This window comes from Eumetopias jubatus, unplaced genomic scaffold, assembly GCF_037043125.1.
Source record: "Eumetopias jubatus isolate StellerSeaLion01/CBP00866 unplaced genomic scaffold, mEumJub1_p1.0 scaffold_1, whole genome shotgun sequence".
Classification (NCBI taxonomy): Eukaryota; Metazoa; Chordata; class Mammalia; order Carnivora; family Otariidae; genus Eumetopias; species Eumetopias jubatus.
The window spans coordinates 103859845-103882014 of NW_028274807.1; the positions used below are offsets into that span (position 1 = coordinate 103859845).

The window sequence follows — 22170 nt, forward strand, 5'->3', positions numbered from 1 at the left end:
GTCTGCCAATCTCCAGATCCTTAACTTGAGGATCCTCCATCTTCACACTGAGAACATTCCCTTTGCCTTGTTAGGCAACATACTTACAGACTCCAGGAATTAGGACGTGGGCATCTTTGAAGACTATTAATCGGCCTACCTCACCCAGTTTGTGGGGTAGCTATGGGCTCATGCAAGTACTCCCCACACTGCTGGACACGTGACTGTGCCCAAGAAATAGCGGCTCTTGCCCACACCTCTTGTTTGGCTGACCTCTGCAGCCTTGGTAATCTCCTCACCGCCAAACACGTCTGCCCCCTTCACACCGTCTCGGTACTTGACTGGGGGCTGCTTTATGCTTGCTCCTCAACAGGACTAGGTCAGTTGCTCTACCGTGGAAGGGCTCAGACCTCTTTGTTCCTCCATTCGTCTGACATCAGGCTCTGTAAGAAACAAATGCTATTTGTTCAATGAACTTAGTAAAGGTAGCTGGAAGGGTGCTGGGACCATGGGGCATCTGGAACACAAGCTGGGCCGGGCCCAGCCCTTCTAGAGGAATGCGGCAGACCCAGCACCTCGTATCCCTCTTAATGACCAGCCTTTTCTACTTAGCCCCGCCCTGAGCTAGAGGGGCCTCAGGCCATGTCCACTTTAGCTTCTTTCCAAGGGCCGAGAACTTGGAACTAGAGTTGGCTAAACAGCACTCTTGTGTCTCTGTCCACTGCTACTTAACCTAATAAAGCAGAGTGTCCATGTGCAAAGGTCTCCTTGGGCCCCACGGGATGGGGCCTGATCCGAAGGTCACGGACTTTCGTTCCATAGAGTCTTTGCTTTATCTGTCATTGCCGAAGAGAAGGGAAACGCAGGAAGATGATTCCCCGGTATAATGTAATACACTGAAGCTCTCTGTCCAGAACATAAGAACAGCACAGCAATTTTTATCCACCAATGATTCTTTTACTTCTCTGCCACCGAGCCTGACTCATAAAGCTAACCTTACAAAATGAAGAAGTTTGCTTTTACCGAAATGGCATGACATTTATGTTTTTTTTTACCAAATGTGAAGGCTGGAGGGGACATTTAGAAGCTGAGTCTGTCAGGCCAGCAGGGCCCAGTGTGTGTGGGAAGGGAGATTAGAATCACTTGGGAACTCAATGACAACGGGAGTTGTCCCCACCACCCGTCCCCCTCAGCCTGAAAGCATGAAGTTTAATGTTGTCACCACTAGCCCTAAGGCAACATGAAGGGACTGTGCTGAGCAACCATCCACAAAGAGCAGAAAAGCAAGGACAGCGTTTCCCCAGAGCACAGGGTTTTCTTTCTGTAGATTAGCTTTTGGCAGAGTCACGGCATTTTCATGGCCCCCTGTGGCAGCCGACAGCAGGGCTTCTTGGGGACGCTGTTCCTGCCCTTTCGTCGGCTCCCAGTTTTTGAGTGAGTGTAAAGGGGGTATTAGGTTTCTAAAAATGAAATAAATACCTATTGTCTCTCCCTCATGAAGGTCCTCAGGTTTATTTCCAATATTCACACCGGTATTTCAGTGACTTGACTTTAAACAAACATTGTATTGTATCTAATGTAAATATAGTCCAGACATGTGCTGGAAGAAGAATCTTTGACCCGTTGACATGAAAAGAAACCTTTACGTTTTACAGTAAACAGCTGTTTACTGAAAATAAGCCATGACTTTGTAGAGGTGCTATTAGAATGGGCAGTTTTAACTTCTTTTTTAAATTTAAATTTTTGAAAGATTTCATTTATTCATTTATTTTAGAAAGCACATGCATGAGTGGGGGGAGGGGCAGAGGGACAAAGTGAGCAAGCGAGAAAATCCTCACACAGACTCCCCACTGAGCGTAGAGCCTGATGTGGGGCTCCCCATCCCAGGACCCTGAGATCACGACCTGAGCCGAAACCAAGAGTCGGATGCTCAACCGACTGAGCCACCCAGGCGCCCCAGTTTTAACTTCTTGATGCATATATAAATGTCTTTACGTGGCCAAGTAGCTCTCCATGTAATAGGAAGCTAGGAGTGAATTTTCTTCAACATTGTATGTATTTGAACTGTTAAAGTCCAGAGTGCCACCTTCAAATGTTCCTGCTTGCCCAAGAGCCCATGCTGGGTTGCCGTGGAGTTTATTGACTGCACTCCTTGAAGCAGGGGCTAGACCTGCCACCTTAACCTCCTGAGGCCCCATGACCTAACTGCCAAAGACACTATGTCAACCAAACTTTGAATTACGTTCCTCCATTTCAGTCAGTCCTCATGAAAGCCTTGGGCCCTCAGAATTGTCATGTCCTCAGACTCTCAGTCAGCTGTATGCTAGTGATGGTCACTGGAGCTACTTGTCATTTCTACCCCTCCCTCAGAACTTCAGCGGTTCTACCCAGCACCTCGGGAGAAGGTCTCAAATGGTGGTCCCCAGACCAGCAGCAGAAGAGCCACTTGGAACTCCTTAAAATGCAGATTCCCAGGGCTGGCCCTCAGTTTGCTGACCCCAAACTCTGGAGGGAAGGCCCACCACTCTGTGTTTCAGGAGGCTCTCCAGGAGATTCTGTTGCCCCAATCCACCATCTTAACCTTCACTCCAAGTATATCCTTCCACTAACTCGAGGACCTCCCAACCTGGCTGCTCACCTCCTTCCTTGTGCCAGGCGCCTCTCCCTTTCTCTCGGCTTTTCTCAGTCCCGGTCCTCCCTGGAGATTTCCTCACCTGCACTGGCTCATGCTCCCCTTTATGCCTCGCCTGAAATAACACATCCAAGGCTCCTTACAAAATCTCAGATCGTCTTCACTTTCATGCTTTTGGGGGTTGTTGTGCCATCAACCATCAAAGAAGATACACTGAAGTCCTAACCCGTGCACCTGTGATCCTGACCTTGCCCGGAAATAGTCTCTGCAGATGTAATCAGGTTAAGATGAGGCCATACTGGGTTAGCTTGGGCCCTAAATCCAATGACTGATGTCCTTAGAGGAAGACCACATGAGAGAAAAATGCCGCCTAAAGACGGAGCAGAGGTTGAAATGCTGCAGCTGCAAGCCAAGGAAACGTCCAGGACTGCCAGCCATCACCAGAAGGCAGGGAGAGGCAAGGAGGGATTCTACCCAGAGTCGCAAGGGGGCACAGCCCTGATAACACCTTGATTTTGGACTTCTAGCCTTCACACCTGTGAGAGTATCAATTTCTGTTAAGGCACCCGTTTTGTGGTACTTGGTTACAGCTGCCCTAGGAAACTGATACACATGCCTGGCCGGCTCCTTCCAGAAGGTTTGGGTGGTCCTGTCTGCAGGTACCATGGTTATAAGCACCGTCAGTCTCCGCCCCCCCCCCAGCCCCATGCACGCATTCAACAGCTTTCTTTCCACCCTCTCTCAGAGGTTGCTGACTCTGTCTTACAGCTTCTGTGCCATAGAAGGGCCGAGCAGCCGTCTGAAGCCAGGCTTTATTACTTACTAGCTCTGTGACTTGGAGTGGTTGACTCCACTTCTTCATCCTTAAAATGGGACAATGATAGTATCTACTTCAAACGGCTCTCGGCGGGGATGTGCTAATCCACAGGCACTGTGTAGAACCACAAGAAGCATGTAGCAAGAGCCCATTATATGTATTCTAGCTTTATCATTTGTTCTTTTCCTGTGGTTAAGCAGGACGCTTTATGTACAAGCATTAAATAAATGCTTGATATTGATTTTGCTAAGGATGTGAGGAGCATGTTTCTTACCCTCTCCCCCAAAATCTAATATATTGAGTTCAGTCATCCTTTGTACACTTTCCTTTGAACACTTTCTCAAACAGGACTTTAAAAGCAGCCTGTTTCCCTCCCTACTGCAAGGGAAGCCCCAAATCAAAAGTGCTGCTCATTCCCCTAAGAGCCCGTTCCTTGTGAGGATCGGCGTGTAGAAAGGGCACATGGGAAGGGGCTGCCTTCCCTCGCAGCCAGTGGGAGCAAAACCAAGAAACCTGGAAAACAAAACACACACAGAAGCCAGATTAGAATATAATCTGTATGATTAGTGGTCCCTGATTGTAAAGCATTGTGTTTGAGGCGATAGCCCTAAATCCTCTTTTATACATAATTAAAAAGAAATCTGTAGCAAAGAGATACTAATTCATCCCTTCAGGTTATATAGTCACACGGTCATTTGCTTTGTTTGCAGACTTTTCTTTTATATAAAGCGCCAATATTCTGGAAAGTATTAGAACAGCGTGCGGTACCTCTTGCTGTGTTTTAAGAAACAGATATGAGACTTCCTAATCTGTCTCCCATTTGGACACTTTGGGAGTTGGGGGCGGGGGTGGAAGATGAAAGGGTGTAAGCACCGTGGCCTGCTATTCCAGGAACACTTCTTCCCTCAGGGAAGCCAGAACTGTTGTCACCTTTCCCAGAACTAGAGTAAGCTCTTTCAAAAAATATCTACTTAGTTGTTTTTTTTTTTTTTTTTTAATAGCTATGAATGGATGGATTAGCTCTGCACCATGCGGCTGTAGCAAACCAAGAGCCAGCACAGACGGAGGGCCACCTGACCTGGAGAGTTTGGCTCCATCCTGGGAGTAGAACTTCTAGATTCGGAACCAGGTCTCATTTGTTTAGCACACTCCTCAAAGCTAATCCCACTAACTGGGAAAAAAAGACCTAAATCTAAGATACGGGGTCAAGACATCCATGCTCAGTTACTTTAGACTTAAGATTTTTAAATGACTTTTTATCTTTTTATTTTTTAAAGATTTTATTTATTTGAGAGAGAGAGAATGAGAGATAGAGAGCACGAGAGGGGCGAGGGTCAGAGGGAGAAGCAGACTCCCCGCCAAGCAGGGAGCCCGATGCCGGACTCGATCCTGGGACTCCAGGATCATGACCTGAGCCGAAGGCAGTCGCTCAACCAACTGAGCCACCCAGGCGCCCCGACTTTTTATCTTTTTAAAAGCCTGTTCATGTGGTCTTAGTCCCAGGTGCAAAGCTGAGGGAGGACCATGCCTCATTTCGGGGACCATTTTTGTCTTTGGTCCATGGAGGCTCCTTCTGGAATTTATTCTTTTATCCCCATTCCCATTACCCCCACCCTCTCATGGGCCACCACTCAAAAAAGTCTGATGTGTATTCATCTGTTTGTCAGTATTCTTATAAAAGATACTGTTGGGTTTGTGTGCAAACTTTTATTTAAACAATTTTTTGTAAATGGTTTTATGCTATACATTGTGTCTGTTTCTGTTTTCACTCACAGCCTTAAGGATCTATGTACATTGCTGTATGTCAGCTAGTTTGCTGCCTGTCCCCCCCAAATGGCACTCTGTGGCCGGCACCCCTATTTTACCTGCCCACCCTCCAGGGATGGACACCAGATTGCCTCCAGCTCCCACTACACATGCGGTGCCAGTGAGTCCCCTGGAACCAGCGCCACAGTTTCTCTGGGATATGTACCCGGAGGTGGGTTTGTTAGCTTGCAGGGCATATGTAAGCTTGATGTGACCACGTCAGCCAGGCTGCCCCCGAGCCAGGCTGCACTGGACTACTCTCCATCAGCCCCTAGACCTGGCCCACCGTCGGCCCTAACCACTTTCTAATTTATTGCCAGTCTGATAGTTGTACAGTGATACCTCATGGCTTCTTTAATTTGCATTAGTCAGAGGATTACTCATGAGTTTGAACCGGACTTTGGAGCTCTCTTAGCATAGTTAGGACACGTGGAGTGCTCAGAACTGTACCCAGCACAGACCCACTAGGGTATCTGTTGTTGTTCTCTAAATAGAAGCATCAATTAAATGATGGTTGGTGTAATAATGTCCTAATATAAAACTTACATTCTAGCGGGTATCTCTGCCCTTGAATTACGTTCAGTGTTACCTTCTGTAGCCCTCCAGCTGTCCACCATATACTTCTCTCCATTTCCACGGCCCTCTGCTCGTCCCCTGCAGTCTCTGTGCCCTGTGCTCGCTCTGGACACCTCCTCACTCCAGCTCCAGCTCTCCACACTCCAGCTAGAGGGATCTTTTAAAAGTCTCTCCTGTCTGTGGCTTCCTACTTCTCTTACGATAAAACCCTTACCACCGCCTGCGAGGCGGCCCCTCCTTATCCTGGCCTGTCTCTCTGCCCTCTGGCCCCACTGGCAGCTCCTCAGGGAACTTCCTCCCCACTGTTCCTTCCCCGTGGAATTATTTGCCTGCACCGCTGTCCCCCCCGCCCCCCAAGTCAATTCCTTCTTAATCTTCACAGTTCAGTTTAGAGGTCACTTCCCCGGTCCCGAGACTGGATCAGTCCTCCAGTTATCCTTCCCTAGCTCTTCAGTCATCTGTAATCAAATCTTCAGTCCCACAGGGCTCTCTTTGAAGTCCCTCGCCCTGCGGAGGATGCAGGCTACCACTGTCCTGTCGCCCCATGTTCCAGCACCTAGCACAGCGCTCCGAGCTCCACCAGTCCCGCGGGGGCAGGTGTTGAACTGCCGAGGCCTCTTTACTGCAGAACAGTCGTAATCAAAGACAGCCAGAGGGGAAGACAGTCCTGCAACGAGACACTGTCCCGGAGCGGGTGCGGCTCACGGGGCTTATCTCAGGAGGACCCGCAAAGCCGCCTCACAGGAGCTTGCGACTCAGGCAAGGAAGAAGAGAGAGGCCCTTGTGGGAGATAAAAGCTCTGCGTCTTGATAACTGATAAAGCACAACCCAAAACACAAAAATCTTATTTTGGACAAAATGTACATGCTTTTAAGGGTGCCTGATTAAAATAAGGAAATCAAATCAGCAAGGAAAATAACTCTTCAAAAGGCCAGTCTCCATTCTGACTCAGCTCACAGCCTTTGTTAATCGAGTTCTGTTTCTTTCCCTACAAAGAGTACGTACTGATACTTCATTTTGCCTCTGTGTGTTTTCAAATACTATCCTAAGTAGTTTATTTAAAATACACCCAGTTGTATCAAGGATGAGGAAGACTTTTGTGAACCCTTGTCTATGGCAAATAAGCACCACCACCCCCCCAATGTATTATTGATATGAAGGTTGGTGGTCCTCAGGATTCCTTTCTATGTACATACAAGTAGATCTTCCCTGGGGGGTTGCATCCAATTCTGTGGCTTCAACCACTCTACTCCACTGAATCTCCTGTAACATCCAGCTGCCTTCTGGACTACTCTCCCTTGCTCCTGGGCACCAGAGATTGTACCTACCAACTCTGCTTCCCCCTTCTCACCTCACGAATGGTCACACAACCCATCCTGCCCACCCCCCAACTAGCAGCCTGAGCGGGTCCCTGACTCCTGTGTAGGAGGCCTACACTCAGGGGGGGCCTTGAAGTGGATGCAAGCAAAGGTCCTGCATGTAGCAGGTGAGAGGGCCCCAGGGCTGGTACAACAAGTGATTCAAGCCTTAGAACCTACAGGCAAGCAGAGGGGCTGCCTTCTGTCAGTACTAGTTCTTGGTCGGTCCCAGTGTGGTGTGGGAGTCACAGGCAGCAAGCCCACCATTCCTTGTGTTCCTTTGACTCGGGAAGCAAAGACCCCCAAACTTCAGGAGTCTCGGAGACTGAGGCCATGGAGAGCCTTATCCAGTGACTCTGGTGCAAATCTCAAACCTGTTAACCACTCACTGGGAGCTTTAGACAGGAGTAAACCAAAGTGAAAGCAAACTTGAGTCCGTGTTGCCCTTCCTCCCTAGCCTGAACTTGGGCCAGACTCTAATTTCCAGCAAGCATAGTTCTTTCTCTCTGTCTGTAGATTTTACTAATGATAAAAATAGTGACCATACATTGAACTTTTACCCTGACCCTGTCTAAGCCCTTTTAATGCCATATCTTATCCTAACACCGTAAGTGTTGTAGTTATGTTTACTGGGGCCTCCCTCCCTCTCTGAGTTCAGGATCAAGTTCCAAGTCCTCTTCATTTAAAAAAAAAAAAAAAAAAAAAAAGAAGCTTTCCATGACTTTGTGCCATTCTCCCCACACAGCCTTTTCTCCAGCTTCATTGCCTCCCCTGGAATGCCAGCCCCTATACTCTATTCCCACACCCTTGCCCAGCCAGTACCTGCCCCTCAAAGAACTCGTTCAGGTCTCCCTTGCTGTAGCCTCCCTACACTTAGCACCCTGCACACGTGCAGCTTTCGGCCACACTGATGAGCACACTCTGTCTCTAGTGACTTGCCTGTTGCCACAGTAGAAGGGAGTCTCTGCTAAGGCTGGACTGATGTTCTATTTCTCTGTGTCCCATCCCCCACACCGTGCTTGGCAGGGTAGGTGGCGAACAGTGAATGAGGGAGAAGTCAGACTTGGGCGTGTGACTTCTCTAAATCGAAATCTGTGTTTCAGCTTACACCAGAACTTTTTCAAGATCGAAAATGAGTCCTAAGCAAACTGCCCCTGCGGTGTGCTCTGGGTGCTCCCCGCCCCTCAGCCCCTCCCCCTCCCCCCTCACAGTGACATCTCTACATTCACATGTTTAAATATTCTTTGCATAAATAATTGCCAGAGAATCCTAGCCCTCCATTCTCCAGCTTTCCACAATTGTTTAAGAATCTAAAATAGGAATAGATAGTATCTGGCCTATTTAAAATAACTATCCTGTGGGGCGCCTGGGTGGCTCAGTCGTTAAGCGTCTGCCCTCGGCTCAGGTCATGATCCCAGGGTCCTGGGATCGAGCCCCGCATCGGGCTCCCTGCTCAGCGGGAAGCCTGCTTCTCCCTCTCCCACTCCCCCTGCTCGTGTTCCCTCTCTCGCTGTGTCTCTCTCTCTGTCAAAATAAATAAGTAAAATCTTTTAAAAAAAATAACTATCTTGTTTGGTTGTTGGGTTCCTGGGCTAAGATTCAAAGAAAATCGATGTTTCCAATTTGATGGCAAATAGCATGAAGTTCTTCTAAACAGTTGAAATGGCCTCAGCGTTATGGCTTTGTCAGGTCTAAAACAATGCATTGGAATCGATGACAAGTTTAAAAGGCTACACGTGCATTTCCAGAGTTTAGAAGTACACCCGCTGGTGAAGCTGCCAGGGAGGGAGAGGCCACACATCTGAGGCTCTTCCGTGTCGGTACTCCCTTCTGTCCTAGACCTCCGGCCTCAGCGCCAGGTCCCCTCTGCCCCAGGGTCTGGGGGTGGCTGCTTCCCTACTGTGTGTTGGAGCAGAGGCGTCCTCCTCAGGGTGTTCTCCTTGGCCACCTTAGTGAAAGTAGCCACTAATGCCCATCCCCCCTTCTGCATTTACCACCATCTGAAAACCCATTATCTATAATGGGGTATGCCATTGCTGCCGTCTTCCCTGTTGACCATGACCGTGAGCAGCATGAGGGCTCTCCCGGGCCAGCGCCCTCCCAGGTGCATGGATGCACAGGTGCCTGGGGCGGGGCAGGGAGAGGCGCTCCCTCCAGCCTGGCCTGCACGTTCCTGCTCTCACAAAGCCAACTGGCCCCCTCGATACAACCATTTCCCTTTCTGAACTCCCCTTTGTGAGTACGTGTCCCACTAGCAAGCAGAATATCATGATCAGACCAAAATTTGAGATCTTTTCTCCTTGCAAAAAATGACTGATTTCATTCCGGTATAAATGCTACAGCTACCATTTGCATGCCATGCTATCCCATGAGAGTGATTCTTCAATAGGAAGATGTTAACAGAGCTTCTACTAGGCTAAGATTCTGTTTCTATGTTTCAGGTTAATCCAAAGAAGGAATGTCAAGTTGACCTGGTGTTTACCACAGATCACTATAACCCAGAGGTAAGCTGCTGCCATTGGTGAAGTATCCAAATTAGCAGCTCATGTGGGTTTATTTTTTTTTTAAAGTGAAAATCTGAATATATAGTGACCTGGAGGTTAGCCTCTGGTTTGGTTTTTTTATGCTTTTGAACATACGGATGCCTGGGTGGCTCAGTCGGTTGGGCAGCTGCCTTCGGCCCAGGTCATGATCCCAGGGTCCTGGGATCAAGTCCCACATTGGGCTCCTTGCTTAGCGGGGAGCCTGCTTCTCCCTCTCTCTCCTTCTGCTTGTGCTCTCTCTGTCAAATAAATAAAATCTTAAAAAAAAAAAAAAAAAGAATTGAAGAACAGAACTAACAGGAACCCACGATGGAACTCCTTCAACTTCATGGCCTTATGCAGGGTTGCATTTAAAACAGTCCCCAGAGCCACCATCCCCTCCTTCCTTTGCCCCTGGGAGGGAATTTCACAGTGCCTTTGGTACCCCTTCTAGCACCTCTGAATGCTTAGAATGACTCACTCCCAAATGTCAACCCGTTCCTCTTCCTGTCAGCTGTTGACATTTCTCGTTAGCAGGCTGGCATCCCATGAGGCCGATTCCAGGAGCTCCCATACAAAAGTATTCTGTAAAACACAGAGCAGTACCAATGTATGCCACAGGCATTATTAATGCCTCTACGATCCTGACCAAGCCAGGTCATGGTTGCCAAGTTTCCTTTACCCATTCTTAGGAAGAGAGTAAACAGAAGACTCATACACAAATTAGAGCCAGATGAACTGCCATGTGCTGGGCTGAGTTGGGAGTCAGTAGCTGGAACTTAGATGGAGACCAGCCCAGATGCTCTTTGTGTGGTGCGTGAGTCAAAGCGGGCAGCATCACATTCAAGTATCTCGGGGGGCAGAGCTTCCGAGGGAAAGGCATGACCCCCAGCCCCCAGCCCAGAGGGAGGCTTCTGGAAGAATGCTTACCAGTACACAGAAACAAGTGCTAACAAGATAACGGTGTATTCTGACTTTGCTACTTCACCTAAGGATTAAACCTTTTCTTAAAGCATAAGGAAGACCCCTTTGATTTCTAGTGTTACAAACTGAAAGTGTTAGATTAAAGCTAAAGGGGAAACAATTACTAGATTATTTTGACTAACAGTGTTTCTGTGAAGAGCACAACTAGCTAATTGAAATGTTCCATTTCAGAGGATGAGGAGGGTGCTTCGCTTTGATTCTGTGGAGCTGTTTTGGGGTGGGGTGGGGGCAAAAAGAAAGCAAAAGGGGACAATACCCACTTCCTTTTCTCTTTCCTGGAAATGGCTTAGACATCAAAGGAAATTGTGTGCCAGGTCTCTATTCTGCCTTTGATAAGCCTCTTCTGGGATGCCCCCTTCACGTTCTGTTTTGCGGCTAATGATTAGGATTTTAATGCACTACTGAAACTTCCTCTCATTCGAAGTAGCACTCACAGGAGGAAGAGCCTCCCATTGGAAAGCATACTTCAGTTTTTTGAGTTAGTGCTAGACATGGACTTATGAAGCAGATCCAACTTTAATTAAAATTTGTTTCCTTGTGGGCTTTTTTGTTTAATGTTTCTTTTTGGTTGTTGTCATCCAGTTTCAATGACTGTAAAAGTGAAAAGAACTGAACTGCTCAATCAACCACTTGGTAACAGGAGTTCTTAACTAGGGGCCCATGGATGGGTTTGGGTGGGGCCATGACAAAGGCCCATGAACTTCCGCCAATTCTAGGCTCAGTGGTGAGGGTCTGAGCATACGTGCACTTTTCTGGGAATAGATTCTGGCCTTTTTGTTGTTGTTGTTGAGGTAAGGAATTTGTGACCTATGAGGATGGAGAAGCCTATGGTTGAGTCATGCATTTAATGTTTACTTGAAGCATCCAGCTGTCTACCTCCAGGTGTCTCTGGATTGGAAGAAAAGTGAGGGTGATCCCAGAATACTCAGTATGTCTGCATTTAAATACAAATGCAAACAAACATCCCTTGGACTGGTCTATTTTGGGTGACATCTGCCTCCATTCCTTCCAGATTAGATCTTGGAGTAGAGAGATGGAGTTAGTATAGGGCTAGGGCTTTGGCATCAGACAGACGTGAGCTCAATTCCTGGCTTAGCATTTACTAGCTGTGAGACCTTGGAGTAAGTTCCTCCTTAGACTTCAGTATCTTAATCTGTAAAGTTGGTATGAGAGAACTGAATTCATAAGGCAGTATGAGGATGTCAGCTTTGTTAAGGGGAACCAGCTTCATCTTTTGGTTCAAGTTAGCAAGTTTGAGGTCCAGCTAAGCATTATGTTGGTCCACAGCAGAGAGTAAAGTACCTACTGTCCTTGAGGTTTGAACCAAGCAGTACTCAACAGACATCAACAATCTTATCTTTCTTTCGAATATGCCCAGCATTACTGTATAAGGGCATCGTCAGAAAGCAGGAGTTTAAATGACAGCAAATAGTGAAGGACTTTTGTATTCAGCTGTGAGCACAAAAATCACTTTCCATAAAGCCAAGACCACTTGCATCTATATTGATGCCAATGTGTCCTGCCACATATGAGGAACTTCTCAACCCTGTGTGTACCTCTGTATTGGGGTCAGTGGGGAGTGATAAGTAGCCATTCTGTTTAATTCCAAAATCTTTATTTCAGGCTGGTGAGGAACGTTTGGGGAAATGTTCTGCTCGAGTGTTTTTCAGGAATCAGAAACCCAGACCGGCCATTAATGTAACTTGTACACGGCTCATCGAGAAGAACAAAAGACAACAAGAGGATTACCTGCTTTACACGCACATGAAGCAACTTAAAACCCCGTTGGATGTAGTCAGCATACCTGGTACGAACTAGTGTCTGGAATTTCTGTATTAGGAAATGTATGTAATGACTGAATCTTAAATAGAATTATCATTTACATTTTTATCCCCAAAGTGGCACTTTAATTCATCTACAGAATGTGGTACACCTCATTATTCAAACAGAACTCAGAAGTCTCATTTTCCTGTTCTTCATCTCCAGGACAGTATGGTAACTCCATCAAGAGCTCTCTGTGCCCTTCTAATCTCCCCACTTCCCATCCCAGGCAAGGGTCAGGGCAAGAGCTCAACTTTCAAAGAAGAGGTAGGGTTGCCACAGGATCAGAACGTGGTGGGGTGGGGTGGGGTGGGGGGCAGTTTTCTGGGCTGAGTCCAGAAGCCTGAGGCGACATTTCTAAAGATTTGTGGTGTTGGCCTTGGAAATTTATGTGATGAGACACCATCGCCAGACCCCCACGGGGCCCACTGCAGACTTGGGTGCAGGGCTGGGCGAGCCAGCCTCGGGGCCTTGCTGGGAGGCTGCCGCGGAATCAAGTTTGTCTCATTTAGGTCGAGCTAATGGGCAGCGGTGCCGTCTTTAATAAGAAATGAGCCCTGCGCTCCGAAGTGACTCAGCTGAAGTGAAGCAGGGCTCATTTTTTCTGATGCTCAGTACTATTCAGTGCGTGTGTGGGCAGAGTTGAGACTCAGCACTTACTGGCAAATCCAATTTGCAAAACCACAAAAGTCATCTCTGGACTTGTGCTTGGATATTAAGCTTGACATCTGACCGCTGTAGCACTCGACATCCCACACTCTCTCCAGCTCCCTCCTTTGCGAGGGACATTTGCTAGTGACTATAACGGACCCATGTCCACATGGCAGGACCTGTGGTCTCCACTCCTGAGTGCATCTGTGCCCCCTCCATTTGTCGAGACTAAGTAGTCTTAAAAACCTGCAGGCAGAATACTGCTCCTTGCCTTTCTAAAATTTAGAAGCTTGGATGTTTCTCATAGTAACTCTCTGATGACTCAGCTTAAATCCTGTTCCAAAGAATTATGAGGGACATTCAAAATCTTACGTTGTAGTAGAACTTGCTTATATTTAATACTGTCTGAAATAAATGGGATAATGACTGATGCTTACAACCTACAGTTATTTAGGAATTTTCCCCCCTTTTGCATTAGGTGGGGAAATAAGATTTTATATATTCTCCTTAAAACACAAATTTTAGAAATTGTATAAGACCTTTTCTTTGAATATTTGCTATAGGATCACTAGACTTTGGACAGTTTTTAGTAGTGAAGGTAAACTGCCTTATGTTCAGTTAATAAGTCCTCCATGCCCACAAGGATCATTCTGTAACAATCTAACTTAGTGTGGCATGAAGTTCCAAAAACTTCTTTAATAGAGGACACCTTTTTATTAACAGTTTACAACTTCTGTTGTCACTTTAAGTTCAGTGGTGGCATATAATGGTACTATTTATAGCCTATCTGTGTACACAAAATTATTAAAACTGGAAAGGTTTGGTTTTAGACAAAAGTGAGTCAGAACTGTGGAGCTGTCCTTGGATTGGCCAGTTCGGATCTCAGCAGCCTCAGTTCAGTATGTAGCCAATCCGGGGCTCTGGGCTCCGTAGGGCAGCATTCTCTACAACTGATAGGTGAGACCATTTAATCCGTTTCAGGATATCCTTGCTCCACACTGTTTTTCCCCTAAAAAAGTGATCCTCTGGTTTTTATGATGAGTACAATTTTCACTTTTCTAATGAATTTACAAGCTTCCTTTAGATGAGCCCACGTACACTACAGAGAACAAGACTGAAGACCTGGGAAGAGCCGGCCCAGGTCCGGCCACCTGAGTGATTCTCTAGCGGTGCTGTCCACATTTTTAGGTTCAGCTGTCCCGTTATTCCCAGCATTTCGTGTAATGAACTTGCCTGCTAGCGGTGGGCTTTGGTGAGCTCACAGTGGCATGTCAGGTGAAGCCTGTGATGGTAGCTGGATGAAGGAAGCTCTCACTCTCTCTCACTCCCACCCCCACATACACCACAGGAGTCCGAGGCTCAGCTCAAACCTCCTCTCTGTGAAGCTTTCCGCAGACTTCTCCAGCCCAAAGAAACCTCTCCCTTCCCTGTGCTCTGTCAGCATTTTGGTCCTCCTCCTCTTGAGGAAGGTATCAGCTGTGTTTCTGCAGTGTCAACAAGTGGAGGGTAGGGACCCATCTTCGGGGCTCTCGCAGCATCTTGAATCGACCATCATTATAAGCCAGCCAAGTCAAGTTCCACCAGGACAGAGAAGAATCTGTGCTAAAGATTATTTTTCCAAGAAGGATTAGTTTCCTAATAAGTTTGTTCCTGTTCCTCACATATTATACTGTTATTGAGCCTTTATTTAAACTAAGAATATCTCCACCAAATTGCATAAAATGATGGTCCATGAACAGTTATCTCATAAATTAATTATGTGCTAAAATTTGAGTTCCTAAAAGTCACAAAAGGTAATTTCTTATCATTGTATCCCTACCTCTAGCAGTGTCTGATATGAAGTAGGTTTTTATGAATGTATGCTGAAATAAAAAGTTCCAAAAACAATACCACAGAAAAAACTCACTTGATTTCTTCATGTGTTCAAAATCAGTAACAGAGATACTGCCAATTCATTGATTAGCTTTAAAGCCAATGATCAGAGAAGGACAGACATTTGGCAGTTGGTAAAGACCATTCGTTGCAAGGACTGCAGACCCGGACCGGAAGGTAATGTGGAGAAGAGAATTGATAGACTTTTCAATCTAATTTAAAAATGCTTCTCAACTAACAAGACTTTAGATTAACTTTGAGTATCATAGCTGTTACTTTGCATTAATATGGTACAGCAAAGAGCCCTTAATTTTTTTATAGTACCTTTACTCAGCAGCACATGTTGAAGCACATAAATCTGCATATGATGCAGAAACAGATAAGAACAAATCGTGTCCAGCACAAGGTCTTGCTGTAAGAGAGGACTGATGTGGCTGAGCTTACATTCCTGAAACATACGAAATTGTGTCTCCAAAATGCCATAAGGAAAATGTCCTTTTTTTTTTTTCTTCCTCTCAGACAGTCATGGACACATTGATTCCTCTCTGAGACCCATTTGGGATTTGGCTTTTCTTGGCAGCTCTTACGTGATGTGGGAAAAGACAACCCAGTTTTTACACTACTACATGGCACAGATCAGCAGTGTTAACCAATGGGTAAGAGAAAATCCCCAAAATTAATTTATGTCGTAAGAGATACAACCAATGCAGTGTTCTAAGACTAAATTAATGTGAATTTCTTAGTTTTATGGAAACAGTTTTACTTGCATTTCATTCATTCAGTACATATGTCCATGCCTGCAACGGACCAGGTATAGTTTTAGAGACTGTGGACATAGCAGTGAACAAAAAACACAGTGTAGCTGCCCTCATTGAAATTAATTCTGGTGAGAGAAGATAAAGACAGTGAACTAATAAACAGTTAATATGTATCAAATGGTGGTAGTAAGTGCTATGGAAAAAATCAGGGGGAAGGGAATGCAAGGGATTGATAGAATTGCTACTTATATTTTCTCAGGTAAGGCCCCTCTAATTTGACCAGGGGTGACAGTGGAGCAGAGACCTAGGGGAAGTGAGCGAGCCCCGCCTCCATAAGGGAAGGCAATTTCAGGCAAAAGGAACTGAGGACAGCAGTGTGGCTGATGGGTTGGAGAAAGAGTAGTGGGGCTATAGGGCTACTGTGACTGGAAGAGTCAGCAAGGGGAGTGCACCAGAAGGTGAAATCAAATGGAGAGGACCAGTTCCTGTAAGGCCTCACAGGCCAGTAGAAGAACCTTGTCTTTTACTCTTTAGAGGGTTTTTAGCACGGGAGTGACATGATCTGACTTACAATACCATCATCCTGGCTGCTGTGTTGAGAACAGACCAGAGAGAGACAACAGTGGAAGCAGGGAGACCAGGGAAGTGTTGCAATAAATCTAGACAAGGCCTGGGGGTGACTGGGACCGGTGGTAGAAGTGGAGGTGGTAAGAAGTGTTTGCAGTCTTCATATAGTTTGAAGTCAGACCAACACTGTTTGTTGGTGGGTTGGATGTCGATCAGTCCAAGAAGGAGAAAAGTCAGGGATGAATCTTAGGATTCTGACCTGAGTAACTGGAAGGATAGAGTTTTCATTTACTGATTGGGGAAGACTCCAGGGGGAACAGATTTGGGAAGACATGAGCTTGATTTGGGGCAGACTAAATTCTACTAAATTACCATGTAGATGGTATTTAAAGCCCCAAGAGTGGATGACATCACAGAGAATGTGTAGATAGAGAAAAGAAGTTCTGTATGGAGTCCTGCAACACTTGTAACTTCAGAGGTTGCAGATATGAGAAAAGAAGGTATTTCAAGGATGAAGCTTGACTGTATCCAGTGCTGCCAGAGAATCATGTACGAAGAGGCCTGAGATTGAGCATTTGGCTTAGGATGGTTGGAAGTCATTGGAGAGCTTGTCCAGAGCTGTCTCACTGGTACAGTGCAGGCAAAAACCTGAGTGAAGTATGTTGGGAAAGACCGGGAGGAGGGAAGTGGACACTCCATCTCTTTCAAGGAATTGAGCTATAAAGGGGAGTACAAGAAAGCAAGGGGCTGTAGCTGCAGGATGGGTGAGCACAGGGTTGAAAGAGAGTTGGTTTTCTGTTGTATTTTTAGGTTGGAAGGTTTAACAGCATATTTATGTGTTGATGAGAAAAATCCAGTAGAGAGGGGCAAAGGAGGACTTGTAGGAAAGCAAAGGAAGAACTGCTGGAGCTCATATCTTTGAGGAGGCAAGAGGATAGGATCCGTCCAGGAGATGCTCTTAGACAGGAACATGGAGAGTTCATCTGGATGGCGGGGCAGTGGCCCAGATGCCAACAGGAGGCATGCAAGTTCTCACTGCTTCTGTGTTCTCAGTGAGGAATAAGACCAAGTCATCACGTGGGAGCAAGGTTAAGAGCAGAGGTGTTGGAAGTGTGGGGGGTGCATGGACTTGGCATTGTGCAGCCCTGCAGCCTCCCGGAGGGAGCTGTGCTCGTGTATATAGAGGAGGACCAGTCATGCTAAGCTGTCTGGGTGTGGGTGGAGTAGGCAGAGAGGTGGACGTAGCCCAAGTTGGGGTTCTTGTCAGGAAAGTGTTATGTAGAGAGAGAGGGGCATTTCCACAGGAAACAAAGTCAATTGCTCTAAGAGAACCTTAAGTACAAATTTCTAAAATCTGTTTTCTTCGTGGATGGGTGAAACAGTGGATTCACCTGTGGATGGATCATTAGTGAATATCTTCTGAGTACAAAGATTTGCCCATCATCAAGTAATCACTTTTTAAAAAAAAATTTTATTATTTAAGTATAATGGATAGTCAATGTTATATTTCAGACGCACAGCATAGTGCTTGGACACTTCTGTACATTAGCCAGTGCTCACTACAAACTGTTGTTACCACCCATCACTGTGCAACATGCATGCGGTATTATTGGCTATGTGCCGTGGGCTGTATGTTCATCTCCGTGGTTTATTTATATTATAACTGGACGTTTGTACCTCTTAACTGGCTTCACCTAACTCACCCATTTCCCCTATTCCCCCCTCTGATAAACATCAGCCATCTGGACTTATGAGTCTGTTTTGTTTGTTTGTTTTGTTTTTTTGTTCTATATATAAGTGAAATCACATGTGTCTTTCTCTGCCTGGCTTATCTCATTTACTATAGCACCCTCTAGGTCCATCCACGTTGTTGTGAATGGCAAGATCTTCTTCTTTTTTATAGCTGAGTAATATTCCATTTCAATCCATACCATATATTCCTTATCCATTCATCTAGCGATGGACACTTAGATTGCTTCCATATCTTGGTTAATTGTAAATGATGCTGCAGTGAACAAAAGGTGTGTATATCTTTTCCACTTAGTGTTTTCCTTTTCTCTGGGTAAATACCAAATAATGAGATTACTGGATTGTGTGGTATTTCTATTTTGAATTTTTTGAAGAACCTCTATACTGTTTTCCACAGTGGTAGCACCAATTGACATTCCCCCACCAGCAGTGTGTGAGGGGTCCCTTTTCTCCACATCCTTGCCAGCCCCTGTTATTTCCTGTCTTTTTGATTTTAGTCATTCTGACTGATGTAAGGTGATATTTCATTGTGATTTTGATTTACACTTCCCTGATGATTAGTGATGTTGAGTGTCTGTTGGCCATCTGTTATGTCTTCTTTGAAAAATTTCTATTCAGGCCCAATTTTAACCAGATTGTGTGTGTGTGTGTGTGTGTGTGTGTGTGTGTGTGTGTGTGTGTGAGTTGAATGAATCCTTTATATATTTTGGATATTAACCTCTTATTGAGAAATTATTTTTAAATATCTTCTCCTATTCATAGGTTGACTTTTTGTCTTGTTGGTATTTTCCTTTGCTGTGTAAAACCTTTTTATATTGGTGTAGTCCCAATAGTTTGTTTTTGCTTTTGTTTCCCTTGCCTCAGGAGACATATCCATAAATATGTTGCTAAAAGCAGTGTGCAGAACATACTGCCCATGTTTTTTTAGAAGTTTTATGGTTTCAGGTCTCACATTTAGGTCTTTAATCTATTTTGAGTTTATTTTTGTGTGTGGTGTATGAAAGTGGTCCAGGTTCTTGTATGTAGCTGTCCAGTTTTCCCAACACCATTTGTTGAAGAAACTGCCTTTTCCCCATTGTATATTCTTGACTGCTTTGTCATAGATTAATTGACCATATAGGCATGGGTTTATTTCTGGGCTCTCTATTTTGTTCCATTCTCTATGTGTCTGTATTTCTGTGCCAGTACCATACTGTTCTGATTACTACAGCTTTGTAGTATACCTTGAGATCTGGAATTGTGATACTTCAGTTTTGTTTTTCTTTGTCAAGATTGCTTTGGCTATTTGAAGTCTTTTGCGGTTCCATAGAAATTTAGGATTATTTGTTCTAGTTCTGTGAAAAAGTCTGTTGGTATTTTGATAGAGATTATATTAAATCTGCAGATTGCTTTGGGCAGTAGGGACATTTTTTTTTAGTTTTTTTATTGTTATGTTAATCACCATACATTACATCATTAGTTTTTGATGTAGTGTTCCATGATTCATTGTTTGTACATAACACCCAGTGCTCCACGCAGAATGTGCCCTCTTTAATACCCATCACCAGGCTAACCCATCCCCCCACCTCCTCCCCTCTAGAACCCTCAGTTTGTTTTTCAGAGTCCATCGTCTCTCATGGTTCGTCTCCCCCTCCGATTTACCCCCCTTCATTCTTCCCCTCCTGCTATCTTCTTCTTTTTTTTTCTTAACATATATTGCATTATTTGTTTCAGAGGTACAGATCTGTGATTCAACAGTCTCGCAAAATTCACAGCGCTCACCATAGCACATACCCTCCCCAATGTCTATCACCCAGCCACCCCATCCCTCCCACCCCCCACCACTCCAGCAGCCCTCAGTTTGTTTCCTGAGATTAAGAATTCCTCATATCAGTGAGGTCATATGATACATGTCTTGCTCTGATTGACTTATTTCACTCAGCATAACACCCTCCAGTTCCCTCCACGTCGTTGCAAATGGCAAGATCTCATTCCTTTTGATGGCTGCATAATATTCCATTGTGTATATATACCGCATCTTCTTTATCCATTCATCTGTCGATGGATATCTTGGCTCTTTCCACAGTTTGGCTATTGTGGACATTGCTGCTATACACATTGGGGTGCACGTACCCCTTCGGATCCCTACATTTGTATCTTTGTGGTAAATACCCAGTAGTGCAATTGCTGGATCCTATGATAGCTCTATTTTCAACTTTTTGAGGAACCTCCATCCTGTTTTCCAGAGTGGTTGCACCAGCTTGCATTCCCACCAACAGTGTAGGAGGGTTCCCCTTTCTCCACATCCCCGCCAACATCTGTCGTTCCCTGACTTGTTAATTTTAGCCATTCTGACTGGTGTGAGGTGGTATCTCATTGAGGTTTTGATTTGGATTTCCCTGATGCTGAGCGATGTTGAGCACTTTTTCATGTGTCTGTTGGCCGTTTGGATGTCTTTGGAAAAATGTCTGTTCATGTCTTCTGCCCATTTCTTGATTGGATCATTTGTTCTTTGGGTGTTGACTTTGATAAGTTCTTTATAGATTTTGGATACTAGCCCTTTATCTGATATGTCATTTGCAAATATTTTCTCCCATTCTGTCGGTTAGGTCTTTCACATCCTTGGTTAAATATATTCCTAGGTATTTTATTCTTTTTGGTACAATTGTTAATGGGATTGTTTTTTAGATTTCTCTTTCTGCTACTCCATTATAAGTGTATAGAAATGCAACAGATTTCTATCAATTTTGTATCCTAGAAATTTACTGAATTCATTTATTCTAGTCATTTTTTGGTGGAATCTTTAGGGTTTTCTATATGTAGTATCATGTCATATGCAAATAATGAAAGTTTCACTTCTTCCTTACCAATTTGGATGATTTTATTTCTTGTCTGATCGCTAAAAGTAAAGCTTCCAGTACTATGTTGAATAAAAGTGGTGAGAGTGGACATCCTTGTCTTTCTCTTGATCTTACAGAAAATATTTCAGTTTTTCACCATTGAGTATGATGTTAGCTGTGGATTTTTTTAAGGGATGTTTCCTCTGAACCCACTTTGTTGAGAGTTTTTATCGTGAATGGATGTTGTATTTTGTAGGATGCTTTTTCTACATCTACAGAGATGATCATATGGTTTTTATCCTTTCGCTTGTTGATATGATGTATCACGTTGATTGATTTGCAAATGTTGAACCACTGTTGCATCCCTGGAATAAATCTCACTTGATTATGTTGAATGATCCTTTTAATATATAGTTGATACCAGTTTGCTAATATTTTGTTAACTATTTTTGCATGTATATTCACTAGAAATATTGGCCTGTGGTTTTCTTTTTTTGTACATTCTTTATCTGGTTTTGGCATCAGGGTAATGCTGGACTGGTTCTGACTTTTGTAGGGAGCTTTTATTACTACTGATTCAGTTTTATTACTAGTAATTGGTCTGTTCAAATTTTCTCTTTCTTCCTGGTTCAGTTTTGGAGGATTGTATGTTTCTAAAAATTTATCCATTTTTTCTAGGTTGTCTGATATTTGGCACATACTTTTTCGTAATATTCTCTTCTACTTCTTTGTGTTTTTTGTGGTGTCAGTAGTGTTTCTGCTTCATTTCTGGTTTTATTTATTTATTTATGACAGCAATAATTTACATTTTTATTATTCTTTTGTTTATTTGAGTCCTCCTTTTTATTGATAACTTTATCTAAAGAGTTACAAATTTTGTTTATCTTTTGAAAGAACCAGCCCTTGGTTTCATTGGGCTTTTTTATTGTTTCTTTAGTCTCTATTTCATTTCCTTCTGCTCTAATCTTTATTATTTCTTCTATTAGCTTTGGCTTTGTTTGTTCTTTTTCTTTTTTTTTTAATTTTTTGAAGATTTTATTTATTTATTTGACAGAGAGAGATAGCGAACACAAGCAGGAGGAGTGGGAGAGGGAGAAACAGGCTTCCTGATGAGCAGGGAGCCCGATGTGGGGCTCAATTCCAGGACCCTGGGATCATGACCTGAACTGAAGGCTGATGCTTAATGACTGAGCCACCTAGGCGCCCCTGTTTGTTCTTTTTCTAGCTCCTGTAGGGGTAAGCTTGTTGTTTATGATTTT

The 22170-nt window shown here is 44.6% G+C and overlaps 1 protein-coding gene across 1 annotated transcript in view; it reads left to right on the forward strand.

Annotated features, from left to right (window-relative positions):
- Positions 1–22170, forward strand: part of RARRES1 (retinoic acid receptor responder 1) — a 49793-nt gene that overhangs the window by 5645 nt on the left and 21978 nt on the right. Inside the window, exons 2-4 of the mRNA XM_028103173.2 lie at positions 9610–9672; positions 12298–12481; positions 15538–15674. Of these exons, the coding sequence (XP_027958974.1) occupies positions 9610–9672; positions 12298–12481; positions 15538–15674 (384 nt within the window). The remainder of the gene's footprint in view (positions 1–9609; positions 9673–12297; positions 12482–15537; positions 15675–22170) is intronic.